Source organism: Brassica oleracea, chromosome C2, assembly GCF_000695525.1.
Source record: "Brassica oleracea var. oleracea cultivar TO1000 chromosome C2, BOL, whole genome shotgun sequence".
Lineage (NCBI taxonomy): Eukaryota > Viridiplantae > Streptophyta > Magnoliopsida > Brassicales > Brassicaceae > Brassica > Brassica oleracea.
The window spans coordinates 7,756,543-7,784,361 of NC_027749.1; the positions used below are offsets into that span (position 1 = coordinate 7,756,543).

The window sequence follows — 27,819 nt, forward strand, 5'->3', positions numbered from 1 at the left end:
TGCTTCGAAACTGCTCCAGTTTCTTTCACAGCCAGAAGAACTAGATGTCAAAGCAATGATACGTGTTGCTAACTTTTTGCAAATGTGGTGTAGCACATCCATATGTAGACCATCAATTTCCTGAGAATAAAAAGTTGAATGAGAGAAAGGTAAAGTCATCTTATGTAAAGTATACTTTCTAAGTGAAAATAGTTATAAAAAAAAATAAACATGGATCAAAGTTTTCCTTCTCTTCACAGCCTTTCATTGCTAGGTTTCTACCAAAGAGGCACTTCTACTCTTGTATAGATGAACTTCACGATTAACAACTGCATCTTGCTTTTCAAAATCACCATGATAGAATGTCTCCACACACTAGATGAATCTATCCATAACCTCCAAGTCACACTGAATATTGGGGTCTTTGTAGAAGTAAAATGGATTGAGGAAGTAAGCAGCCATATGCAAAGGAGAATCTATCCTACCTTTCATCTTCTCATCAATGATCCTAAAGATAGGTTGGTAGTTCTTCTCCAAATGGTCAGTAGCTTCTTTGATAGAATTTTTAGCTACTAAGAGCTCTCCATAAATAAAACCAAGAGAAGGAATTTTCTCTCCATCAGCAAGTCTCAGAACCTTCACCATTGGGCTAAATACTTTCAAAACAGCCATAACATTGTTCCAAAATGAACAACTCATCACAGTATCAGACGCTAGCTTCCCCTTTGCACTCTTGGAATGCTTGCAATCATGCCATTCATCACTATTAAACATGTTTCTCAGTTGTGCCTTCTTCTCATATAGACTATTAAGTGTCAAAAAACATGTTGCAAACCTTGTAGCTCCTGGTCTCACAATGACCAATGTGTTCCTTCATTCTGTAAATACCACCAGAGAACTCTTTTCCACACAGTATACATTTTACTTTGTCAGGAAATCGTGCATCACACAAAACTCCATAATCCCATCCTACATCATTTGAGTTTCGTTTAAGGCGTGGAGGTGAACCTGTTGTAGGAATATCCATTCTTCTTAACCTGAATAATCAAGGAACATACAATCAAGAAAAATTCACAAATTTAAATTAGTTCATGTAAAAGAACTGTCGACTTTAATAAGAGTTGTCGAGTTCTGAGAATAGTCTTGTAAATAAAAAGAGACAAAGACAAGAGACCAAAACAAAATAGAACAAAGACAAAAGATAAAGACAAAACATATTAAAAAGAAACAAACATCACTAGGAGACAAAATAGATGAGATGTGGTCCTGTAAAATGATATACTTAAATTCAAACATCACGAAAAACTTCCAAAATCTTTATCTTAAACATCAAGAAAGACAAAAGAGTTGGTCAACCCAAAGCTAACCCAACGGTTCACAAAGTGATAAACTTCCATTCACGTGAACCATCACGAACCAATACTTCATTAAAAAATAATCACGTTTTATAATCTACTAAACTAAACTTTTCTACCAAACTATAAAAGACATAAACTTAAGACACAAAGCTGAGGAATCCACAATTTGAAAAGAAGATTTAATAAATTAAAGAATGAATGATTTAGTGTTTATTACCCTGAATTGGGTACAAAAAGGATTTTCAATCGATGAACGAATTTGATTCACGTTATCTGCTTTGGATTTACTTGAATTGAGGAAGAGCAATGGAAACTAGGGTTAACAAAGATTTCCAGTTCTGTTGTCGGGAAAGGGAAAGATAGGTGAAGATTTCCCTTTTTATTTACTAGTGGGCCTTTAATATTGGGCCAAATTATACTAAGTTAATATGGCCGATTTTTTTTTTTGTTCCAACGATTTACAATTCCGCGCTTAAAATACGGTCTCCGCGGGTATAACTTGGTTTACTGGAGAAATCACCCGAATTGTTCAACTCGCTACGGTGAGCACACGGCTTACTATTACTCGGCCGATTAATCGGCTAGGCGGCCGAGTTTTTGAACAAGGGTTACATCCAAAGCACTTGGTCCTTGCTAAACACTTGAACTAGTATTTTTTCTCAACACAACTTATAATAAAACATGAAAACCACCCTTGAAACTAAGGTAGTGGCCGATAAGTAGCAGTAGCAGTACACAGAGTACATTTAGGGAGATGATAAGCTAGAGTGTTCGACAGTCTCACAATAAACTTAAAAGAAACAGATAAAAATTGAAGAGATAGATGTTTGATATCCTAGATGATTCCGAGAGGTCAGCCGGAGGAAGCTTTGAAGAGATTGCTGCTAAGAGCGATTTGTAGTATGTGTGAAAACAGATGCTATGAAAACCCTGCGATAGGGCGGTGGTGAGTGTCCAGCGGAGTGCCGGTGCTTCCGCGATGAGTGGTGATGCAACATATCTCTCTACTCGAGAGGTCGTGTGTATGATCTGTCCTTCCCTGCTTTTGAAGATGCATCCGAAGGCTGCTGTATTTGTTTCCTTTTTCCATGATGCGTCTGAGAAACCAAAGATTAGAGCATCCAGATCGGGTACACTTAAACTAGTTATTTACCCTTTTCTTAGTGATGTACTATATGCCTATATGGATTGTGAGTGATTTAGCTTTATTTGAGTACATATTATAATTGACGAGGATGTTAGCGCGGATAGCACTTCTGTTTAAGACCACCTCAAATGATTCATTCTATTTTTTTTTTTCAAAATAAAAATAATGAATAAATAAATAAATAAATAAATTATTTTATTTATGAAATAAACCCATTATTTACTCTATCATAGAATGAAGTTAGAGTTGGCTTGAAATTATTTTACTTTAAACTCTATTTTAAAATGAAAAATAAAGTGGAGGTTGAAAATGCTCTAACGTAAACTAAGGTAGACATTCATTTCTTTATAACATAAAGATCAACAAGTTTTTGTATATTAACTGAAAACGAGATTCAAGCATTTTTATTTCCTTTATCTTCATGAAACTATATATATTTATTTTAATCAATTTATTACAAAGAACATCCTTCAATCAGTTCAGTAATTAATTCATTTTTACATAAACTTTTGAAAACCAATAGGCATACAAAACACACTGAGGTTATTGTCCTTGCGATACGTGCGACACACACTATCTTGCTCTGGGAATCATACCACTGTCAAAGGTCATGCTTACTTCAGGGGAACTCAGTGAATCCATTCTTCGACTCATATTTCTCCTCGAATTTTCAGATACAAGACATTCTTTTAGTTCGATAACAACATGAGACATGGTTGGTCGTTTTGCTGAAGTTGGATCCGCGCACGACATTGCCAGCTCAAGAGCTCTCCAGGCAGAGCGAGAATCATAATCCCCGTGAAGGTTTGGATCCATGATATTTGCAATATTTCCTCCCTTGAGCTCAGACCCAACCCATTTTGTTATGTGAGAATTTCTGCGGTTTCGATCAATCACTGATTGGTTTGTGATCATTTCCAATAACACAATGCCGAAACTGTAAACGTCACTTTTCTCACCCAACCGGCCTGTATGGTAATACCTACAAGGCAAGAAAACAGTATACTTCTCAAGCATTGGAGACGAGAACAATTTCTAGGACATCTGTAATGTTAATCATCATGTACTTACTCAGGATCCAGGTAACCAGGAGTACCAGCAACCACTGTCGAAACATGAGATTCACCTCCAACTGGGAAAGACCTGGAGAGCCCAAAATCAGCCAGTTTGGCCTTGTAATGCTCGTCCAACAATATGTTTGTAGTTTTGACATCTCTGTGAACCATTGGTGGTGTGCATCCAATGTGTAAGTACTCCAAACCTATGCAATGGATTCATCTATATCAACTGATTATTGTAAAACTAATATAGTAATATTATAGTCCTACGGTTTAACTTAGTACAAACCTAGTGCTGCTTCCACAGCTATTCTTAGCCGAATACCCCAGTTGACGACAGACCTGCCTCCTTTTCCTGTGTAATAATAGATCATTAGACCCTTTCGAGATTTTAGGAAGTACATATATTTAATTATGAACTTATGTATGATAGATGTAATAAATCATTTTAAAAATTATAGACATATATATTTTACCTGTTAGATGTTGTCTTAAGTCTCCATTAGGTACAAACTCATAGATGAGGGCCAAATGGTCTCCTTCATCACAATATCCAACAAGGCTTACCAAATTCGTATGGTGAACTCTCAGTAGAAGGTCAACCTATAATTCACCAAACAAGAAGTGAATAACACATGTGATGTTAAAAACATATATTAGTTGGAAGGATTGTACTATAAATACCTCTGCTTTGAACTCTTTGTACCCTTGAGTTGATGATTGAGATAGTAGCTTAACAGCTACCTGTCCACCATTGACAGTACCGTGACAGACAACACCAAATCCTCCTTCCCCTACGACTCTTTCGAAATTGTTTGTCATTTTTATAACCTCTGAATAAGTAAACCTTCTCTTTTTCGTCTCGATTGATGGCTCAGGTGAATTAGCATTTGTTACATTCACAGTAGGCCTACTTGGTGGCGGGCGAACAACTGCTTGATCAGAACTTAGGGGTTAGAAAAAAACCAGTTTCATTGAATTTATGGCTTCCTTATTGGATAATCTCTCTTGAAAATTACCTTCTACAGTAGGCTGCTTTTTCTTTCTGAGAACAAGATAAAGAACCAATGCGGCAATGAGGATAGCTACAGAACCAACAGATGCAACAATTGGCACTAAAAGGGTCTTTTTATGTGTTTTTTCGGGTGAACCAGAGGGAAAAAGCCTTGAATTTCCTTCAAGACTACAAGAGAACAAGTGTTGTTTCAACACATCAAACGTACAAAGAAAAGTTCACAAGATATGAGAGAAGTTTCTTACGATAGTACGAGTCCTTTCCTTTGTAAAGATTGAGGAATTGAACCATTGAGATCATTCCCGCTTAAGTTTCTGCATAGCAAAAAACAAGATCCCATGTGGAATTAAAAAGCATTAGAAAATAAGTTTGATACATACGAGAGCATGATCAGGGAATTTGAAAGTTATTAAGAAAGTATGCTTGAGAAAAACTTACATCACCAACAATAGTTTCATGTTGCCTAGAAACTCAGGCACTTCTCCGGTCAAGTTATTATTCGACAAATCCCTAAAGTTTGTAGGCGAGAATATGATATGTTATTAAATTAGATTTCTTTGCACACATATAACAAGTGTTGCCTTCCAAGGGACATTCTTACAGTTTTTCTAGTAGAGTAAGGTTTTGAATGGCAGCTGCTATGTTTCCAGTTAAACCACTTGAAGACAAGTTTCTGGTGATATAAACCACATTCAAAAGTGTTAACGATCATACTAACTATCAGAGATTGAAGAATATATGTGTGTGCATGTGTGCTAGTGAACTTATGACTTACAAGGAAGTAATTCTTGGTGGTGTGGAGATATCCACATGGCTACAGCTTAAAGCGTCCCACATAAGCTGCGAAGGGACACATGGATCGCCTTGCCAGTTGATTCTACTCAATCCATAAGTGGCTTCAATGTTTCTAATAGCAGCCACTGACATAAATAGTTTCAAGATTGTTAGATGGATATAACTAATTAGGCTGGAAAGAGACTGAAACATACCTTCGTTTTCGTTTGTTTCAGACTGTGGAAACTGGATAACTGTGTAGACTTCAAAAGCGTTAAGTAGAGGTGGAAGGGTTGATCTGTTGGTTCTTTTCAGCTGAAAACTACATTCCCCTTCAGCGCAGGTTCTTGGCGTCAGGCTTAAGATGGTAGTAATCTTGAACTCGTCCGGAACTAAAGGGTCAGACGACATAAGTTCCCCATTCCATACCATGTTGAATTCTCTGGTTTCATTAGACCGCAGGTCTTGGATCTCAGCAAAGTGTCTATACAAGTAGTATTGATCATCAGGTTTATCTGTATTAGACCATTCAAGCGTCAATGGCTCACTACCATTAGTAGGTATGGCTGCAGTTGCAAGTGCGGCTTTTGGTGGTTCATAGTCGTTGGTGTTTCCCACATTGCTTGTGGTGGTTATCTGAGTCCACTCTTTCCAAAAATAAGCTGTCCATTGGCGATCATACACATCGTCCGGGTACCTTAGGGTGAAAGACACCAATGTTTAGCAGTGAAATAAGCAAATAAGTATTGAGAATAATTTGTAACTATTTAATTTAGTAACAATTTAGGCTTCCGATTAAGCGTTAGCAGTGTTAGAATCACCACCTGCTTAGCGCCTAGCTCTTGAACACTAGATAATATTATTCTAATCCGTTATAATATTATCAAATTGCTCTGTTTCCTTTTTTTTTTTGTATCTTGTCTTACATGTTTGTTTAGTTCCAGAAATAATCTTAGACCTTGACAAAGCTAACGAGTGTTAGGGTTAAGTTGAAGAACATAGCCACACAAAGCAGATCAAAAGCAAGAGATATTGTTAAGTTGGAGTTGAGTTACCTTAGGGTAGTCTTTGATTCGCTAAAATAAAACCGGAAGAAAAGATTCAGAGAACCAGATTGAGTGCTATAAGAATCATTTCCCATGGGCCGTACTTCCAAGGTCGAGATCAACGGTGTAGTCGGCCCAGTCTTAACAAGACAGACCTGCAACTTGTTTGATGTTGGGATGTGAATAATCTCTTCTCGTGTACCATTCACTAGCTTATGCAAATCTATAGTGGCCCATGGATTAGGTCCAAGATAAAGATCAAACGTGGGGTTATTGTCAAGGCCATCATAGTTTCCATACAGAAAACTAGCCCTGATCAGATGATTTCTCCCCTTCTCAACGCGTAGGTTGTAGCAATTCCTTGTTCCATCTGGAAAATATCTCAGCGTTGTGTATGGCTTCAGAAATCTACTCGCCACAGTTGGATGAATTCTACCAGTTTTTCCACTCTGGATGAATGTTGCATCTGAAGAGAACTGTAACCCCGTTGCCTCCTCTTTATAAGGAGATGGTTCATTTGCTGGTAGCCCACAGTCCAAACTGATGAACCCTTTTGAGCGATATAGAATAAAGTTCAGCGTTAAAAAACAGAGAAGAACCAAAATGGCAATAAGGAGGATCGAAGAAGAATAGGCATAAATTTTATTTTGTCAACTAAGATGTGTGTACCTTGCTGGATTTGAGCTTGAACAATATGAATGATGGCCAAGGTTCTGATTATCAGCAACAAAATTCCAAGAGACCTCACCATATTCTCTTACGAATAATCAAGAAAACCATTGGCTGAGGAGGATAAAAGGAGACTATATAAAGAAAACCCAAACCCGAAACTGAAAAAGAAAAGACTTTTTCAAGTCAATAAAAAAGAATGAGTAAATGTGTTTTCTAGTGCAACTTCACCATGGGAAGAAGAATAAGGATAAGAGGATAACAATGTTCCACCATCACTAATATGATTATATGAAGGTGAATGAGGTCATTTGTGGAATAGTACATCAGTATAGTTTCTTGGTCAGACAATAATGCATCTTACTTCCAAAGAACCTTTCAATCACACAAAAAAAAAGATATTGGTTTAAATAGCCACCAGACTCACCACAATGATGCATGAAGAAATGTTCACAAAGAGTTGACCTTCTTATGGTTGTTGACTTGTGTATTTAGTAGACGTTTTTTTTTCAGTCCATATTCAATACAAAGCTTTTAGGCACACAATAATCTATACGCTGACTAAATAGCAACAAGTAAGTCAGCCTGGTTTATAACAATTTAACCTGAGCTTGAAGAAGATGAATAATGATAAACAAGCGAATGAAACTGTCCGTATTCTGTTATTTCAGATGCTACTTCACCATGGAAAGAAGAAACATTTAAAGGGTAACAATGTTTCAAAACACCACTATCATGAAATTGTGTATATGTATATAGTTTAAGTTTCCTGATCAGATAATATGCAACTTGCTTTAGTATACTTAAGTACAAAGAATGTATCAAACAAACCACGCAGCAAGTTGGCTTTAATACCCACTAGACTGAAGCACCATGACGCACGAAGAAAATCTGAGAAATAGTCAATGGTCGTTGACTTTTGATCGTGTAGACAACCTCTCCAACTTTCATTCATATGACTAGTAGACATTTCTTTTGGTTGGTTTCTTCATGAATGCACAGCTTAGACCTCACAAGAACTGAAAAGGCAGCAAAAAGCTTAAAAGTTGACACTCAATGTTTAAAGCTAATGATAAATGATTCTGGACAAGCAGCCATTATCATGAGCTCTGTACTCAGATCCCATAAGTAAAAGAAGTTGAAGTTCTGGTTACTTTCGTCTATCTCAGTTGGCTTTGTCATCAAGAGTTCCCGGGGGTGATAGCTCTACATAGGCGATTTAAATTATTATTTGACAAGTCCCTAAACTTTTTCTTTTCTTAAAACAAGTCCCTAAACTTTTTAAGATGAAATTTAGAAAATGGATGTTCATCCAGTTCATTGCCACCGCTATACAGTCTCTCTAGCTGCATATGATTCTGAATGCCAACCGCTTTAGTTTCCAGTTAAACTGCTTGAAAATAGCAGAGGAATGAAAAAAGGGAAATACAGAGCACAGAGAAGAGATAACGTTGAGATCAATCTCTGAATTGCTAGACTTGCTAGTAAATGTGTTTTCTAGTGAAACTTCACAATGGGAAGAATGTTTAATATCAAGAACTTGGTAAGTGACGTTGGTCAGACAATAGTTGTTTACTGTCACACACAAAGGACTCACCGCTGTGACGTATGGAGAAATGTTAAGAAAAAAATCAACTTTCTAATGGTCGTTGACTAGAGTGAAAGACCTACTTTTGTTTCAAAGACAGCAATAAAGTTACAAAAAGCAAGTGAATGTAATAAAACACAATTGCAAACAAGGAGCCATTATCACAGCTCTTAGAGGTAATGTAATCAAGAATCAAGAGTAAACAAATACAAAGAAACCAAATAACAGAGTATAATGATCGTGCAAAAATGACCTGTTCGTGGTTCTCCTGACACAGATGAAGAACCCAATAATCACAAATAGAATAGAGAATATGATCTGGACATGTTAATGAACAAAATAAAACAAAACAAAACATGTTGACTAGTTTACAGATTTTTCTAAAAGTGTAACTTTATCGATTTGTTGCTTCCATTTTAAGTATCACAAGTAGACAACACTCGGGACTATCTTGCCATGGGATCCATCGAAGAGTCCAAGCCAATGCTCATTGCTTGAGATTCCAAGCCTTGATTATTATTTTCCCTCGAGTTTTCACACACTATACACTCTTTTAGACCCTGAATAACCTGAGACATGGATGGTCGTTTTGAGGAAGAAGGATTCGCGCATGACAATGCCAGCTCAAGAGCTCTCCACGCAGAATTAGAGTCATAATCTTTGCCAAGGTTTGGATCCATAATCCCAATGATATCACCTTGGCTGATCTTAAAGCCAACCCATTGTGTTATGTGTAAAATTTCTGAAGTTTGATTAATCACGGGTTGGTTTGTGATCATCTCCAACAACACAATCCCGAAACTGTAGACATCACTCTTCTCACTCAGTCGACCAGAACTGTTACATCTGCATGACAACAACATACTTATTTTTAAACATTGAAGAAGGAACACAAAGTTTCAAGAACAAGTGTTTGTGTGTATATATGAAAACTGATAATACTTACTCAGGATCAAGGTATCCCAGAGTACCAGCAATTGCGGTCAAAACCTGAGATTCACCTCCACTTTGGAAAGATCTAGAGAGTCCAAAATCAGCGAGTTTAGCCTTCAAATTCTCATCCAGCAATATGTTGGCAGTTTTGACATCTCTATGCACCATTGGCGGTGTGCATCCAATATGTAAGTACTCCAATCCTATGCAATAGAATCATGTGTACCAACTGATTTGCTGTAAATAAATTGAATCAATATATTTCCTTGCGGTGCTTTTAAATTATGAACCTGATGCTGCTTCCAAAGCTATTCGTAGTCGAACACTCCACTTGATAATGGATCCACCTCCTTTTCCTGTATATCAGCTCATTAGATCCGTTCAAGTTTTTTTGAGTTTCATGAGCTAATGCTACCTGTCAAATGTTGTTTTAAGTCTCCATTGGGCAGAAACTCATAGATGAGGGCCAAGTGATCTCCTTCATAGCAATACCCCACGAGGCTCACCAAATTTGTATGGTGAACTCTCAGAAGAAGATCAACCTTCATGTCAAGAAAATATTGAGATGGATAACCTTTGGTCGACAGTAGAAACACATCACAAGTTAACTGATAATGTTTTCTGTAGAAATATGAATACCTCTGCTTTAAATTCTTTAGAGCCCTGAGTTGAAGACTGAGAGAGTACTTTAACAGCCACCTGTTCATAAATATTTACAGTACCATGATACACCATTCCGAACCCTCCCTTACCTAAAACTCTTTGGAAATTATTTGTCATTTTGATGACTTCTGAATATGTGAACCTTCTGCTTTTCTTATTAACAAATGTAACATTTGCCATTGACGTCCCCAGTAGCAAATGGAGACCTGTACATCGGAATAAAAATGTTATCAACGGCATTTAAAACATTTTTTATATGGTTTTTTATTTAGACCATCTCTAATGCAACTTTATTTTATTTTCTATATTCTATTCTAAAATATAATAACTCTATTATAGAGGTGTGTAGAGTAAAAAAATAACATTTCTCTGTATTCGATTCTAGTATAAAGTAATTTTATTATATAAACATACCATTGGAGAAAATCCACTTTTATAACAGAGTTACTCTATTTTAGAAGAAAATACGAGGAGAAAATAGAGTTGCATTAGAATGCAATTAGAGGATCTCTTGCAATTACCTTCCCAAATACTTGGGTTTTTCATTCTGACTACAAGAAAAAGAACCACTACAAAAATGACAGTGGCTGCAGAAACTGATACAACAATTGGCACAACAACTTTCTTCTTAGTTGGCTTTTTACATGGACTAGAGAGACAAAGTCTTGGGTTTCCTTCAACACTACAACAAGTCAAGGGTTGTTAAGGACAACAAATGCACCAAAAGGGTTATAGGTAATGAATGATAAATTTCAAAAGCTATGTGGAAATTTTCTTACGAGAGCTCTAGTCCTTTCCTTTGAAAGGCTTGAGGAAGTGAACCACTAAGATTGTTCCCGCTTAAATTTCTGTTAAAAACGACTCTTAAATGAGGTGAAATTTTAAAATCTACTGGAAAATATATCTAGAGAATCACATACATGACCGTCAACGATTTCATGTCGCCTAGAAACTCAGGCACTCCTCCAGTCAAGTTATTATTCGACAAGTCCCTAATGTTAGAAAGACAGAATAAATTAATACATGGAAGGACGTTATCACATTTATTCCCATCCATCCAGCTATCCATCCTTAATACCAATTTCTCGCCTTCATTAAACAATCTTAATACTTACAGTTTTTCTAACTGTGTAAGGTTTTGAATGGCAGCTGCTATTGTTCCAGTTAAACCACTTGAAGACAAGTTTCTAGTGTTCAGAATCAGATTTTACGTGTTAGTGATCACGAATACTATCAAATATTGAAGAGTCTGTGAGGGAAAGTACAACAAAACTTTAGACTTACAAAGTAGTGAGTCTTGGTGGCATGGACGCAACCGTGTTGGTGCAGTTTAAACCGTCCCACCTGAGCTGTTGAGGGACGCATGGATCACCTTGCCAGTTGATTCTACTCAGTGCATAGCTTGTTGCGATGCTTTTTATAGCACTCACTGACATGAAAAGGTTTGTGTCTTGAGTAATCTATTGCATCTATGTTTTTTTCTTACTATATGAATAAAAAACATAAGACCTTAAATGCATAATCTGGTAATAGAAAGTCACATACCGTCGCTTTCATCTGTTTCGGACTGTGGAAGGTGAATAACTGTGAAGACTTCAAAAGCATTAAGTAGCGGTGGAAGAGTTGATCTGTTAGTTCTTATCAACTGAACACTGCATTTCCCTCCATTGCAAGTTCTTGGTGACTTATTAAAGATAGTTAGTAAATTTAACTTCAACGGAACTAGAGGGCCATAATAATGTTGTCCATTCCATACCATGCTGAACTCCCTGGTTTCATTTGCCTCCAAATCTTGGAGCTCAGCAAAGTGTGCGTATAAGTGATATTGGGCATCAGGATTTGCTGAACTCCATTCAATCGTCAATGGCGCACTGGCATTAGTAGGCGTGGCAGCATATTTTAGTGCATCTTTCGGTGGAGCATATTTGTTGGAATGGACCACATCGAGATCGGTGGAAATCTGCGTCCATTCCATCTTAAAGTATGATCTCCATATCCGGTCATAGATATCTCTTGAGTACCTATGTAGTGGTGACGATGTTGTTTTAGCAATGTATAATTAATGTCAAGGAACACTATAATTCATACAAAGGAAAAAATATAGACAAGAAGAAACAGAGAAGCCGGAAAATAAAAACAAGAAGAGCCATTGTTAAGTTGAAGTCTACTTACCGTATCTGAGATCCTGACTTGCTAAGATAATACATGTTGTAAAGATTCAGGGAGTCAGATTCAGTGCTATAAGAAACATTTTCCATTGGCCGTAATTCCAAAGCCGATATTAGTGGTGTAGTTTCGCCAGTCTTAACAAGACAAATCTGCAACGAGTTTGGTGTTGGGATGTGTAACATATCTTGCCGTGTACCATTCACCGCTCTTTCCAAATCTATCGTGGCCCATAGATTAGGTCCAAGATAAAGATCGAAGACTGGTTTAATGTCATGACCATCGTAATTTCCGTATATAAAAGTAGCTCTGATCAGATATTTACTCCCCTTCCCCACATTTAGATTGTAGCAGTTCCGTATACCATCTGGAAAGTACCTCAGCGTTGTGTATGGCTTCATGAATCTACTCACCAGAGTTGACTGAATTTTACCAGTTTTTCCACTCTGGATGAATGTTGCGTCCGAGGAGAAGTGCAGCCTGCTAAACGTATCATTATAAGGGGACCGTCCATTCGCAGGTAGCCCACAATCCAAACTGATGAACCCTGCTTGCAGACATGGTAAAGATTGACCATGAAAACCAGTGCAGTTAAAATTAAAATTAAAAAAAAAACTTTAGTAGTAGGAAGGTATATATAACAAAGAAGATATCTGATACCTTGTTGTTCTTGAGCTTGAATAAAATTCGTAATGGCAAAAGCTGCAAATAGCGCCAATAAAAGCCCAAGATAGTTCTCCATACTCTCTTAACTCCCAATAGAAATAAAGAAACTCGTTGGCTAAGTTATGGAAGATAAATAGAGAACAAATAAGCAAACCCAAATCATTGACTAAAAGAAAGACTTTAACAAGTCAATGGTGCATGCTATTCTCCATAATAAAAACAAGAATATACTTCTTAATAGGGATGTTGCTGTAACGTTACGTGACATGATATAGTCCTTCGCAAAAGTCTTTCAGTTATTGATTTTAAATAACGTGAGTGTGAACAAAATGCAAAGTCAAACATAAACCACGTGAAGCTCTCAAAGATAAAACATGGTTTGACAAAACGAAGATATATGATATCGCAGGGGGCAACCATACCTCCGAGCCAAAAGAAAAGTCAAGGTTATGAACTTGAGAAAGTCAACATGAGTTTTGCTTAAGTAGATATAAGCCCTATTCGTTAAACGAACGCTGCGGCAGCGGCTAGAGATCAAAATTCAGAATGAAAAAAGGAGTATCCAAAGGGAAAGAGAGAAGAACAAGGGAAGAAATCTTTTGTTTTCAGTCGCACAGAGGAGCGAGAAATGAGGAATAATGGTCGCTACTTTTTTTGGCGTTAGCGGCAACACCGGAAAGCTTATTTTATTCTGACGCCTCGTCTCTGTTCAGCGGCAACACCGGAAAACTTATGAACAAATCTATGACGCCGCGTCTCTGTTCCGCGTTCGTTAAACGAACATGGCTATAATAAAACATGCAATAACTTAAAAAGCGTTTTCCCCCGAAGCGTTTGACTCTGTGCAGTGGAATTTTCTTCTCAATACTCTTGAGGCTATGTATTTTCCCCCGAAGTTCATTCACTGGATCTCACTGTGCGTCACAACAGCCTACTTTTCAGTTCAAGTGAATGGAGAACTAGCAGGATTTTTTAAAAGTGAACGAGACTTGCGGCAGGGTTGTGCTCTCTCTCCTTATTTATTTGTCATCTGTATGAATGTCCTTTCAAAGCTTTTGGATAAAGCAGCTTTGGATCGAAAGATTGGCTTCCATCCGAAATGCAAGAATCTTGGACTGACCCACTTGAGTTTTGCTGATGACATCCTAGTGTTTACTGACGGCAAAATTCGCTCCATTGACAGCATAGTTGCGGTGTTTGACAACTTTGCCAAAACATCAGGCCTTCACATAAGCATGGAGAAATCGACCATCTACTATGCTGGTGTGCAGGACTCGACTCGCCAAGTAGTCCACTCGCAGTACCAGTTTGAATCAGGTGAACTCCCTGTTCGATATCTCGGACTTCCTCTCCGTACTAAACGTATGGGAACTCAAGACTATCAGCCTCTTCTCAAACAGATAAGGAAATACATCAGTCTTTGGACCAACCGTTTTCTATCGATGGCAGGTCGATTCCAACTAATTTGTTCGGTTCTTATGAGCATAACTAATTTTTGGATGTCTTCCTTCTGACTACCGGGAGAATGCCTAAAGGAAATAGATCGTCTTTGCTCTGCTTTCTTGTGGTCATGTCCTACTTTGAATCCTAGGAAATCTAAGATTTCATGGGAGACAGTCTGCACACCAAAGAGAGAAGGGGGACTGGGCTTACAGCCGTTAAAAGAAGCAAATATGGTCAGCTATTTGAAACTTGTGTGGCGACTAACATCTCAGCGATCTTCACTGTGGGTTAAGTGGGTCCAGGAAAATCTATTTCGGAATGGGAACTTCTGGACAGTGAAAGAAAATACTTGTTTGGGATCTTGGATGTGGCGTAAACTTTTGAAGTATAGAGACAAAGCAAAGGCTCTTCATCGGATGGATGTTCAAAATGGACAATCAACTTCGTTCTGGTATGATACTTGGACAGATATGGGACCTTTAATCGATCAGGTAGGAGCAAGGGGCTGTATTGAGATGGGCATATCAGCTACGGCTTCAGTAGCATCTGCTGTAGCACGACGCAGACGTACTCACCGGGTAGATGTCTACAATTTGTTTGAGTCGGCTTTGGAGAACCAAAGGAACAAAATAACAGACAAAGCAAATGTCTCTTTATGGAAACAGAGTGGAGATAACTATCGGTCACAGTTCAGTACCAAAATAACTTGGAATCTGATTCGAAAAGAACATTCTCAGGTCCAATGGCACTCAGGGATTTGGTTTCAATATGCAACCCCAAAATATGCTTTCTGCACCTGGTTAGCTACCCACAACAGATTAACCACGGGTGATCGTATGGATGCTTGAAACAGTGGTATCAACTCTTTGTGTATCTTCTGCAACCAAGTGACTGAGACCTGCGACCACATTTTTTTCGAATGTGTGTCTCTACGGAAGTGTGATCCCTCTTAACAAAAGGGCTCCTATGTACCCGTTTCTCTGCAGCTTGGGGTGTTCTTCTCCAACTGATAATGGACACGACACTGGACTCTAAAACAAGGTTCTTGCTGCGGTACACGCTGCAGGCATCGGTTCACTCTATATGGAGGTAGAGAAATGATCGACTTCATGGCGCAACGCCTATGAACCCCGCCTCTTTGGTTAAGATGATTGACAAACAGATTCGTAACTGGTGTTTAGCGGTTTCAGCTACGGGTCACAGGAATTATGAAGCTCTGCTGCAACGCTGGTTCGCTTCAAGGGCCTAGGTTCTGTTTTCCAACACATGATCTTCTGTTTTTATCTCTTTAAAGTCAGTAAGGTCTAAACAGATATACTTGATGTACAAAAGTTTGTTTTCTTTGAATAAATTTTACAAATATTCAAAAACAAATAACTTAAAGATAACTCTAGAAAGCTTATGGCAGTCTCTTAATTATGGAATCTGACAATCTATGAACATATACACCACTTTTGAGCTTGTTTTAGAACTCTACATAAAATACAGAAGGCGAGGGTTAAGATGAACATGCTCAAATATTGATGGGAGAATAAGTAGCATACTAGAATTACGTTAAGGAATAAATTGTTACATCAAATGAGGCTCAATTATATAAGACTAACAATAATGCTTTTTTTCACTGCTCTCATTAATTTATAGTCTCTTAATCCAGGTGCTTAGCGTCATTGTTTGGGAGCAGAGATAAGTCAATAAGAAATCACAACCACATTCTTCTTTCTTTAGTTCTTACGGAGAAGTTGATTTGGGACAATGTCGTATTTGGGGCAACAGTAGTTTCTTGGTCAGAGAATATGCATCTTACTTCCAAAGAAACTATAAATTAAATCATACCCAAAGATGTATTAATGATGCACGAAGAAATTCTTCTAACCACTATATATTTGCCAAATATGATCATAGTGTTGTTTTTATAAGCTGAGAATATGATGTGGACTTCTGTTGAGTTACTTTCGTTCTATGAATTGAACTTTCAAGCCGTGAACTATAGACCAAAAATCACCAAAGAGCAGACAACACTCAAAACTACAGAAACCATATTCACCTTAGTCCACACTCAGGAAATTTTACGATTTTAGCTAAATATGTAAATAACAAATGTATTTGTTGAGTCTATATTGGTACTACAGGTATACAACACTCAAAACTATCTTGCCCTAGGAACTACCGTACTATCCAAGCTAATGTTAATTTCTTGAGATTCTAGCAGGCCTCCATTGTTACTTATCCTCGAATTTTCACATGCAATACATTCTTTTAGCTCGTTAATAACCTGAGACATGATTGGTCGTTTTGAGGAAGAAGTATCAGTGCATGACACTGCCAGCTCAAGAGCTCTCCACGCAGAATTAGAGTCATAATCCCCACAAAGTTTTGGATCCATGATCTCAGTTATATCACATTGGTTAAGCTTAGTGCCAACCCATTCCGCTACGTGATACTCTTCGGAGATCACGGGTTTGTTTGTGATCATCTCTAATAACACGACCCCATAACTATATACATCACTCTTCTCAGCCAACCGGTTTGTACGGTAATACCTACAATACAAGAGCATGGTAAAACTCAAACCATTTAAGAATGTATAGAAAATTTCAGAACAAGCGTGTGTGTGTGTGTAAACTACTTACTCGGGATCAATGTATCCATGAGTACCGGCAACTTCCGTGAATTCCTGAGATTCGCGTCCACCGAAAGATCTTGAGATCCCAAAATCAGCAAGTTTAGCCTTAAAATTCTCATCTAGCAATATGTTGGCAGTTTTGACATCTCTATGAACCATCGGTGGTGTGCATCCAACATGTAAGTACTCCAACCCTATGCAATAAAATCATCTATATCAACTGATTTGATGTAAAAACAATTGAATTGATATCTTGTCCTAAGGTTTTTTAACTTAGTAACCTAGTGCTGTCTCCAAAGCTGTTCGTAGACGAACACTCCAGTTGATGATGGATCTACCTCCTTTTCCTGTATACACAAAGATCATTCTGATTTTCTGAGTTTCATGAGTTACTGCTACACGTGAAATTTCTATAAAAAATATCACCTGACAAATGTTGTTTTAAGTCTCCATTGGGCAGAAACTCGTAGATGAGGGCCAAGTGATCTCCTTCGTAGCAATACCCGACGAGGCTCACCAAATTTGTATGGTGAACTCTCAGAAGAAGATCAACCTAAGGCAAGACCCATATCAAGAAAATATTGAAATCTATTACCTTAGTGAATGTAGAAACAAATTATATAGTTTAACTGGGAAGGCTAAAGAATTATGAAAACCTCTGCTTTGAATTGTTCATAGCCTTGAGTTGAAGTTTGAGAGAGTAGTTTAATAGCCACTTCGGAACCATTTACAGTACCTTGATACACCATACCAGAACCTCCTTTGCCAATAACTCTTTGGAAGTTATTTGTCATTTTGACGACCTCAGAGTATGTGAACCTTCTGCTTTTCTTATTAGCAAATGTATCATTCACCATAGATGTACCTGGTGGCAGGGGTAGATCTATAATCAGCATAAGGGCGTTACCATAAAAGTTTTTTATATGTTATGACATTCACAAGAATCCCTAGATTTTTTTATTTAAAGTCTATCTTGCCAGTACCTCCCACAGCAGTTGCTTTTTTCTTTCTCCATACAAGGAAAATAACCAATACAGCAATGACTACGGCCGCAGAAGCAATTGATGCAACAATTGGCACAAGAACTTTCTTCTTAGGTCGTTTTCTACATGCATTAGAGAGACAAAGCATGGGGTTTCCATCAACCCTACAAGTAGACAAGGTTTGTTGAGGACAACAGTTGCACAACGCAAAAGGGCTTGTGGATTGTTACTGAATATATTTGAAAAGATATGAGGAAGGTTTCTTACAATAGCTCTAGTCCTTGCTTTTGTAGAGCTTGTGGAATTGAGCCATTAAGATTGTTCCTACTCAAGTTTCTGTCAAAAGACGACTATGATCTGAGTTGAATTTTTTTTTTTTTTTTGTAACTGGCTTCATCTGAGTTGAATTTTGAAAAGCATTATAAAATATGTTGAGAGAAACTTACATGAACATCAAGGATTTCATGTTGCCTAGAAACTCTGGCACTCCTCCAGTCAAGTTATTATTTGACAAGTCTCTAATGTTAGCAAGAGAGAGTATGGTAACCATATCTTAGCCAATATATCCCATCTCTATAGTAACAACATTTCACCTCTAATCAACAATGAAAATACTTACAGTTTTTCTAGTTGTGGAAGATTTTGAACAGCAGCTGCGATGTTTCCAGTTAAACCACTTGAAGATAAGTTTCTGGGCATTGTTGAAAATTACATTCAAAAGTGTTAATGATCACAATTAAATACCAAGAGATCTTGAAGAGTGAGTGAGTGTGCATGCATGTGTAGTACGTACTGAACTCACGACTTACAAAGAAGTGATTCTTGGCGATATAGACATATCCGTGTTACTACAGTTTAGCCCGCCCCATAAAAACTGTCGAGGGACGCATGGATCGCCTTGCCAAGCTATTCTACTCAATCCATACTTGGCTTCAATGTTTTTTATAGCAGCCACTTACATTAAAAAAAGTTTAAATGATGTTAACAATTAATCTATGAACTGTCACAAGTACTATTATGTTTATGATTTGTTTCCGCATACCATCGTTTTCATCGGTTTCAGATTGAGGAAATCGGATGACTGTGAAGATTTCCAAGGCGTTAATTAGAGGTGAAAGAGTTGATCTGTTGGTTCTTGTGAGCTGCAAAATGCATTCCATTCCTTGGCAAGTTCCCACGCTTGAAACAGTAGTTATATCAAGCTTCTTAGGAATGATAGGGTCAGATAAAACTTCTCCGTTCAATGAGATGTTGAACTCTCTGGTATCCTTTGCCTGCAAGTCTTGGATCTCGGCAAAGTGTGCGTAAAAGTAGTACTCTTCACCAGAACCTCCTGAAGGCAATTCAATCGTTAATGGCGCATTAGCATCAGTAGGCGTGGCAGCATGTATCAGCACATCTTTTGGTGGAACATATTTGTTGGAATTGTTCACGTCAAGAGCGGTGGAAATTTGTGTCCATTCCTTTTGAAAGCTGGCTCCATTATGTGCTACCCATTCGCGATCATAGATATCTTTCATGTACCTGTGAAGTGAATAGTATTGTTTTAGCAGTACGATGGGTAAATAAGATTAAACAGACTCTTTTGTTTCAAATTAAATGTCACTTTAGAGTAAACTTTCTGTTACAATATATGTCACTTTATAATTTCAGTGCAACTTTTGTCATTACTTATCTATTTTATTCCTAACTAAATGAAAAAGCAAGAAATGCTTTAGAATTTCAATAGTCAAACACTGGTAAAACTGAATATTTAATTCGTTTTTCTTAATTTGTTTAAAATAACCTTAAACAACATCATAATTTGAAACGGATGAACTGGGAATTTATCTTGGAAACTGGTTACAAAAGTGCAAAACATACAGAAGCAAACCAGAGCTGGAGAGGAGAAACGTTGTTAAACTAATATTCACTTACCTTATATTAGATCCTGACTTGCTGAAGTAGCTCCGGGAGAGACGCATCAAGGAACCAGACTTAGTGATATAAGAATCGTTTCCCAGTGCCCGTATCTCCAAAGCCGATATGAACGGCGTAGTTTCCCCAGTCTTGACAAGACAAATCTGCAACGAGTCTGACGTTGGCATGTGTAAGATCTCTTCGTTAGTACTATTCGTCCCTAGCCTTTGGAAATCTATCGTGGCCCATAGATTAGGTCCAAGATACAGATCAAACTTGGGTTTAACGTCAAAACCATCGTAATTCCCATATACAAACCTAGCCACGATCATATGTGTCCTGCCTTTCTCAACTTTTAGACCGTAGCAGTTCCGTATCCCATCTGGAAAATATCTAAGCGTCTCGTAAGGCTTCGCGAATCCCTCAGGATTTTCTCGGATTCGACCATTTCTTCCGCTACGTATGAACGTTTCGTCCGAAGTGAACATCAGTTTAGTATAACTCTCTTCATAAGGAGACGTTTCATTCGCGGGCAGCCCGCAATCCAAACTGGTGAATCCTGTTAACAGACATTGTAATCCACTTCTGAGAACCCAAACTTTCCGAAAAGAATGTTTCAAAAAATATATAATAATAATACCTTGTTGGCCTTGAGCTTGAATAATATGGATGATGGCGATTAGTGACAGCAATAGCCCAAGAAATTTTGTCATATTCTCTTACCTGCCAAGGGAATATCAAGAAAATCATTCCCAGGCTGTGGAAGATAAAGGGAGCATAAGTTACAAAAAAAAAAAAAAAAAAAATATAAAAATAAAGGGAGCATGTATAAAGCTAAAAGAAAGACTTTTCAAGTCCTTTCTAAAATAGACTTTGTCAAATCAACAGAAACGAGTAAACGAGTTTTCTAGACTAGTAGTGCAACTCCACCGACGGAATTAAAGGACAAGAGTGGCCCAACATCACCATCATTAACATATTCATGGAAAATATGGAGCAGAGACAGAATCACGTTAAGATTTAAGAAGGAACTATTACATCAAAGACGAAGACTCAATTATATTAAGACTATTACATCAAAGACGAAGACTCAATTATATTAAGACTATTTTACCAAAAAAACAAATTATATTAAGACTAGTCCAACAGCAATCTACTTTCTTTGTTTGACTAGTAACATATTATTTCGTTTAAGGGCAGAGATAAGTCAAAGAGAAGAGATTACAACCATTTTCTGTTTCTTTTAGTTTTTCTTTATAGAGAAGTTGATATAGGACCGTGTCATATTTGGTACAACATTGGTTTTCTTGAGCCACACACGATATGTATCTTTACACTTCCAAAGGAGATCAAACAAAAGTATATAAGAAAAACAAGTTCCAGAAGGGATTAAACACTATTTATTAAGAGTAACTCTAATCAAAACTCATACTTAACTCTAATCACAACTCATACTTAGAAGTTCAAATTCTCTCAGGAACTTGAGTTTAGGTAACTCACCCGTATGTTTGAACACATCTCATCACCTCTGATGGCTGAAGCACTCGCCATCCGGTCAGCCCTCCTCCACGCCCTCGACGCTGGAATCACTTTAATCTGCATCAAGTCAGACTGTCAGGCACTAATCAATGCCCTCTCCTCGAAGTATCACTCGGCGGATATCTACGGAATCATTCGGGACATCGAGGCTCTATCTTATCATTTTTCTCGCATTTCTTTTAGTTTCATTCCGCGATCACAAAACTTTATGGCTGATACCTTAGCCAAATCTGCTATGTACTCTGCTTTCCCCAACTAGTTTTGGTTGGAGGTCTAATTAATTAATTATTGTGTTCAAAAAAAAAGGTAACTCACAAGCAGTACACTTAAAACAAATTGACATGTGCTCAAGACACGATGAAACCAAAAAACACCAAAGAACATAGAATATGAGATTTGTCAATGAGGAGTTAATTCCCTCACCTAACGTTTGAAGGTCTAAATGAACATTTATTTAGACTTGATAGATTGATAGACTTGACCGGGTCTCGAGGATATTGCTTTAGGCATTCCAATCAATACTACTGTGGAGGTAGTAGTCCAAACATACAGACGTCGCAGACACAGAGTGGAGACTTTGGTTCAGATAGAGAGAGAGATTCTAAATCTTCGGATCAGAGGCCTATCACTAGAAGATGACACTCGACTGTGGAAAACAGAGGCAGGGAACTTCCAGTCTTGTTTTAGTACGAAGCAAACTTGGGAGATCATAAGAAGTCACTCCCCGCGTGTTACTTGGAGCAAAGGGGTGTGGTTTAGGGGCATGATTCCAAAGTATTCGTTCATAACATGGCTCGCTACTCAGGATCGTCTAGCTACAGGGGACAGGATCCTAAAATGGAACCCACAAGCTGATACTCTGTGTTTGTTGTGTAAGAGCTCCATGGAATCAAGAGATCACCTATTTTTCACCTGTCCTTATTCTCAAACTATCTGGTCTGGCCTTGTGGGTAGGCTGTTAGCCTCTCGGTTCTCTAACAATTGGAATCAGATTCTGAGTATTGTGGCTGAGGGTACTAGGGATGCAACAACAACTTTCCTGATTCGGTATTCATTTCAAACAGCAGTATACTCGGTGTGGCAGGAGAGAAATGGCCGTCGGGTGGGAGAACGAGAGTGGTCAGCTGCTCTGTTACTCTCAAGAATTGATAAGCAAGTGCGAAATCGCATCTCTTCAATAAACAGGGCATGACGTTCAAGACTACAAACTGCTATGCAGCTTTGGTTTGGAAGTCGATAGCTTATAGTTAATCTTGTACAGAAGTTGAGTTAGTATCATTCTTTTCCAAACAATGATGCATTTATTGTACAAAAGGTTTTGAGATGAATAAATTTAGCATTCATTCAAAAAAAAAAAAGGTCTAAATGAAAGTTGTGTTTAAAAAAAAAAAAGAAGAGATTTTTCAATTTCTCAAAGCCAAATGACTAATTGATTTTTAATTCCATATTGGTACAATAGGTAGACAACATCAAAACTATCTTGCTCCAGGAACCACCGAAGTATCCAAGACAATGCTCACTTGTTGAGATTCTATCCCTCCATTGTTATTCATCCTCGAGTTTTCACACACAATACACTCTTTTAACTCGCTAATAACCTGAGACATGGTTGGTCGTTTTGAGGAAAAAGGATCAGCGCATGACATTGCCAGCTCAACAGCTCTCCACGCAGAGTTAGAGTCATAAGCCCCGCCAAGGTTTGGATCCATGATCTCAGTTATATCACCTCTCTTAAGCGTAGAGCCAACCCATTCTGCTATGTGACACTTTTCAGAAATCACAGGTTGGTTTGTGATCATCTCCAATAACACGACCCCATAACTATAGACATCACTCTTCTCAGCCAACCGACTTGTACGGCAATATCTGCAAAAACAAAAACATGGTATATACTATTTAACCATTGAAGAAGGTGTAGAAAAATCAAGATCAAACGTGTGTTTGTATTTTAAAATAGTAAAAGAAACTTACTCAGGATCAAGGTATCCACAAGTACCAGCAATCACTGTTGAATCCTGAGATTCGCATCCACTTTGGAAAGATCTTGAGAGGCCAAAATCAGCGAGTTTGGTCTTGAAATTCTCATCTAACAATATGTTTGCTGTTTTGACATCTCTATGAACCATTGGTGGTGTGCATCCAATATGTAAGTACTCCAGTCCTATGCATTGGAACCATGTATTGATTTGTTGTAAACCTAATTGAATCGATATCTTATCTTTAAGGATTTTAACTTAGTACCAACCTAATGCTGCCTCCAAAGCTATCTGTAGTCGAATTCTCCAGTTGATGATAGGTCTACCTCCTTTTCCTGTATATTTAGATTATCATATCTACTAGAGTATTCTAAGTTTCAAAAGTTAATACTATGTACACGTGAAATAACTAGAAAATATTACCTGACAAATGTTGTTTCAAGTCTCCATTAGGCAGAAACTCATAGATGAGGGCCAAGTGATCTCCTTCATAGCAATACCCGACGAGGGTCACCAAATTTGTATGGTGAACTCGTAGAAGAAGATCAACCTAAGGTAATGTTCATTTCAATAAAATATTTACATTCATAACCAATGCTAAAAACAGATCATAGAACAGTTACAGAACTACGAATACCTCTGCTTTAAATTCTTTATAGCCTTGAGCTGAAGACTGAGAGAGTAGTTTAGCAGCAACCTGTTGAGAGCCGTTTATAGAACCGTGATACACCATGCCGAACCCTCCTTTACCTAAAACTCTTTGGAAGTTATTTGTCATTTTGATGACCTCTGAATATGTGAACCTTCTGCTGTTCTTATTAGCAAATGTATCATTCACTGTAGGCGTACTTTGTGGCCGAGGTAGATCTGTCCATCAAAAAACTAAGGACGTTACCGTTTTAAAAAAAATCTGCATATATCTTCTAATGTAAAGGAGCAACAACATTCAATAGATGATAAGTTTTATTATTTGAGGTCGCTCATGAAAATACCTTTTACAGTCTTTGATCTTTTCTTTCTGAGTACAAGGAAAAGAACCAATACAGCAATGGCAATGGCTGCAGAAGCAACGACGGAAGCAACAATGGGCACAGAAACTTTATTCTTAAGTAATTTCCTGCTTGGACCGGAGGCATGAAGACCTGGGTTTCCTTCGACACTGTTGTTAAGGACATCAAATGCACCTAAGGGTTATAGATAATGAATGATAATTTCAAAATCTATGCGGAAAGTTTCTTACAATAGCTCCAATCCTTTTCTTTGTAAGGCTTGAGGAAGTAAACCATTAAGATCGTTCCCGCTTAAATTTCTGTCAAAGATGATTATGAACTGTGTCCAATTCTGAAAAGAATTAGAAAATATATAGAGAGAAACTTACATGACTAACAACGATTTCATGTTGCCTAGAAACTCTGGCACTCCTCCAGTTAAATTATTATTGGACAAGTCCCTAATGTTAACAAAGGGAGAATAAACAGATGGTTAATCAAATTCCCAACCATACATATATATAATACTAATTTCTCGCCTCTAATTAACAAGCGTCATACTTACAGTTTTTCTAGTTCCGTAAGATTTTGAATGGCAGATGCTATGGTCCCAGTTAAACCACTTGAAGACAAGTTTCTAGGAAATGTTCAAAATCACAAAGCGTATCAATTACTAGCAGAACTTAAAGCGTGTGTGTAGTGTACTACTAAACTTTCTGACTTACAAAGAAGTGATTCTTGGTGGCACGGACCTATCCGCGTTTGTGCAGTTTAAACCGTCCCACCTAAGCTGCTGAGGGAAGCATGGATCACCTTGCCAGTTGATTCTACTTAATTCATAGTTGGTGGCGATGCTACGTATAGCATTCACTGACATCAGAAAGGTTTTAATGTCTTGAGTTCTCTATTGTATAATAAGAAAGCATAGAACTGGAAAAAGAAAGTCACGCACCGTCGCTTTCATCGGTTTCGGACAGTGGAAACTGGATGACTGTGTAGACTTCAAAAGCATTAAGTAGAGGTGGAAGAGTTGATCTGTTGGTTCGTATCAGCTGAACACTGCATTTCCCTCCATCACAAGTTCTCGATGACTTGCTGAAGATAGTATTTGTTCCAAACTTTAAGGGAGTTAGAGGCCCATAAAAAAAATCTCCATTCCAAAACATGTTGAATTCTCTGGTTTCATTTGCCTGCAAGTCTTGGATCTCAGAAAAGTGTGCGTACAAGTGATATTGGGCATCAGGATTTGCTGAACTCCATCGAATCGTCAGTGGCCCACTGGCATTAGTAGGCGTGGCAGCATTTTTTAGTGCATCCTTCGGTGGATCATAAGAGTTGGGCCTGCCAGCGTCAAGAGTGGTGGAAATCTGAGTCCATTCCTTCCAAAAGTACGGATTCCAAATGCGATCATAAGTATCGTTGGCGTACCTGAGAACAATGTTGTTTTTGAAATTGATTATTCGTCTACAAGTTCTTTAACAAATCACAGCACAAAGGTAGTAAAGATAAAAGAATACATATAGAATGAAAACAGAGAAGAAGATGAAAAAAAAAATCAAGGCTGAACTCGACTCACTCACCGTAGAATATTAGATTCTGACTTTCTAAGATAACTCCGGTGGTGTAGATTCAGGGAGCCAGATTTAGTGATATAACAGTCATTTTCCATTGGCCTCAATTCCAAAGTCGATATTAGCGGTATAGTTTCGCCAGTCTTAACAAGACAAATATTCAACGAGTTTGATGTTGGTTTGTGTAAGATTTCTACCCTTGAACCATTCACCATTGTTTCCAAATCTATCGTGGCCCATCGATTAGGTCCAAGATAAAGATCAAACACCGGCTGAACGTTAAGACCATCGTAATTTCCATAAGTAAAGGTAGCCCTGATCAAATATCTACGCCATGACTGCACGTTCAGACTGTAGCAGTTCCGTGTTCCATCTGGAAAATATCTCACCGTTGTGTATGGCTTCATTAATCTACCCACCGAACTTGCCTGAATCTTACCAGTTTTCCCACTCTGGATGAATGCTGCGTCCGAGGAGAAGTTCAGCCCCGTGGTAGTGTCGTTATAACGAGACTGTTCGTTCTCAGGTAGCCCACAATCCAAACTGATAAACCCTGTTGAGTGTTAAAAATATTACCATAAAACCCAGTCAATTTCTGAGTACTAAAACGTTTGTAATATTAGATAAAATAAGATACCTTTTTGGTCTTGGGCTTGAACACTATGAACGATGGCCAAAGTTGCAATAAGCACCAACCAAAGCACAAGAGAACTCTCCATATTCTCTCAAGTCCCAGAAAAAAAAATCAAGAAAACCAGTGGCTAAGCTATGATAGATAAATAGTACATAAATCAGCATAACCCAAATCGCACACTAAGAGAATTTTTTTTCTACAAGACAATAATGTGTTTCCACCATGCAACGAGTAGGGAATAAACAACAAAAACCAAATCATACACTAAAAAGAAAGACTTTGTTAGGTCAATGTTGAAAATGTGTTTTCTTGTGCCAGATTCACCCGGGGGAAGAAGGAAAAAAATGTCCCAGAATATATGGAGTTGACCCAGAAATAATCAATCCCAAGCGTAATTTCCTTTTCTTTTCTCACTAAATTACCCGCGCAAGCAGACAACTCTGCAAAGATTTGTTAGAGGACACGTCCTGGCCATATGTTAATTACTACACAACCTAAATTTTCCCAAGGGATATCCAAGTGGCCAAGCTCGTGTTCAAAAGTTCTTCAGAAAGTCTCCTTCATAATAGTGAAAATTTTATGGGTTCTCTTTTGGTTTGGGGCCATACTTCTATATCCAAAAGCATAATCATTAACAACATTCACGGCATGGCACTACGGGTTGTACAGTCAGTGATTATAAGACTCATACAACTCAGGTTCAGATCCAAAAGAGTCAAACACATTTTACAAATAACCAAATCATTAAGAAACTGATCCTGTTGCATATTATTACATGGTCATGGACGGTGTTACTTTGTAGCACATACAAACTATCTTCAGTGCCATCCCATAATTTGGGGTGGCCTAAAGCACAAAAAAAAATTGTGTGGCCTATTATATAAGAACGATACTTAGGTTCACCGCTACGGTGAATAGCTAAATTCACCACACTCCTCGTAACCAATCAAAATATCATATATGAATAATTAAAAAGGTAATAAAAATAGAAAAAAAAAGTTGAAAAAAAAAACTCACGTTAATTAAACCGTCTGCAAAATTCTAAAAATCTAAACTCTAAAACCATAAATCCTAAATCCAAAACACTAAACCATAAATTC

The 27,819-nt window shown here is 37.8% G+C and overlaps 3 protein-coding genes, 1 long non-coding RNA gene and 1 pseudogene across 7 annotated transcripts; all 5 read right to left on the minus strand.

Moving 5' to 3' along the window:
• Positions 1–1,640, minus strand: LOC106326422. Its single transcript, XR_001267231.1, has 2 exons — positions 1,555–1,640; positions 1–1,016 (listed from the first exon to the last, which is right to left on the minus strand). It is a non-coding gene; the product is annotated as an uncharacterized LOC106326422 (long non-coding RNA).
• Positions 1,641–2,957: 1,317 nt separating this feature from the next.
• LOC106324833 (probable LRR receptor-like serine/threonine-protein kinase At5g59680) lies at positions 2,958–7,179 on the minus strand. Of its 2 annotated transcripts, XM_013762823.1 has the most exons (13): positions 7,047–7,177; positions 6,387–6,927; positions 5,547–6,028; positions 5,333–5,477; positions 5,159–5,230; positions 4,996–5,067; positions 4,803–4,871; positions 4,562–4,725; positions 4,227–4,474; positions 4,019–4,145; positions 3,832–3,897; positions 3,556–3,745; positions 2,958–3,466 (listed from the first exon to the last, which is right to left on the minus strand). In XM_013762823.1, exons 1-13 carry the CDS (start codon positions 7,126–7,128, stop codon positions 3,058–3,060), a joined length of 2,667 nt encoding a protein of 888 aa, XP_013618277.1. In that variant the 5' UTR covers positions 7,129–7,177; the 3' UTR covers positions 2,958–3,057. The 2 variants fall into 2 exon arrangements, with proteins under 2 accessions (XP_013618277.1, XP_013618276.1); XM_013762822.1 differs by having other exon boundaries at positions 5,333–6,028; positions 7,047–7,179.
• Positions 7,180–8,925: 1,746 nt separating this feature from the next.
• On the minus strand, positions 8,926–13,138 carry LOC106327199 (receptor-like protein kinase At5g59670). 3 transcript variants are annotated; one of them, XM_013765281.1, is made up of 14 exons: positions 13,057–13,138; positions 12,403–12,943; positions 11,968–12,251; positions 11,776–11,844; positions 11,515–11,659; positions 11,346–11,417; positions 11,151–11,222; positions 11,010–11,078; positions 10,752–10,912; positions 10,207–10,436; positions 9,983–10,109; positions 9,858–9,923; positions 9,581–9,770; positions 8,926–9,480 (listed from the first exon to the last, which is right to left on the minus strand). In XM_013765281.1, exons 1-14 carry the CDS (start codon positions 13,136–13,138, stop codon positions 9,081–9,083), a joined length of 2,508 nt encoding a protein of 835 aa, XP_013620735.1. In that variant the 3' UTR covers positions 8,926–9,080. The 3 variants fall into 3 exon arrangements, with proteins under 3 accessions (XP_013620735.1, XP_013620733.1, XP_013620734.1); XM_013765279.1 differs by having other exon boundaries at positions 11,776–12,251; XM_013765280.1 differs by having other exon boundaries at positions 11,776–12,251; positions 12,403–12,946.
• A 3,412-nt stretch (positions 13,139–16,550) lies between these two features.
• LOC106327197 lies at positions 16,551–20,838 on the minus strand (annotated as a pseudogene).
• Positions 20,839–22,928: 2,090 nt separating this feature from the next.
• LOC106327198 (probable LRR receptor-like serine/threonine-protein kinase At5g59680) lies at positions 22,929–26,852 on the minus strand. The gene is made up of 13 exons (XM_013765278.1): positions 26,723–26,852; positions 26,095–26,638; positions 25,467–25,942; positions 25,240–25,384; positions 25,080–25,151; positions 24,904–24,975; positions 24,766–24,834; positions 24,518–24,684; positions 24,163–24,392; positions 23,949–24,075; positions 23,795–23,860; positions 23,521–23,710; positions 22,929–23,415 (listed from the first exon to the last, which is right to left on the minus strand). The coding sequence occupies exons 1-13, from the start codon at positions 26,802–26,804 to the stop codon at positions 23,025–23,027; spliced, it is 2,631 nt and encodes an 876-aa protein (XP_013620732.1). The 5' UTR covers positions 26,805–26,852; the 3' UTR covers positions 22,929–23,024.
• Between the last annotated feature and the right edge of the window lie 967 nt (positions 26,853–27,819).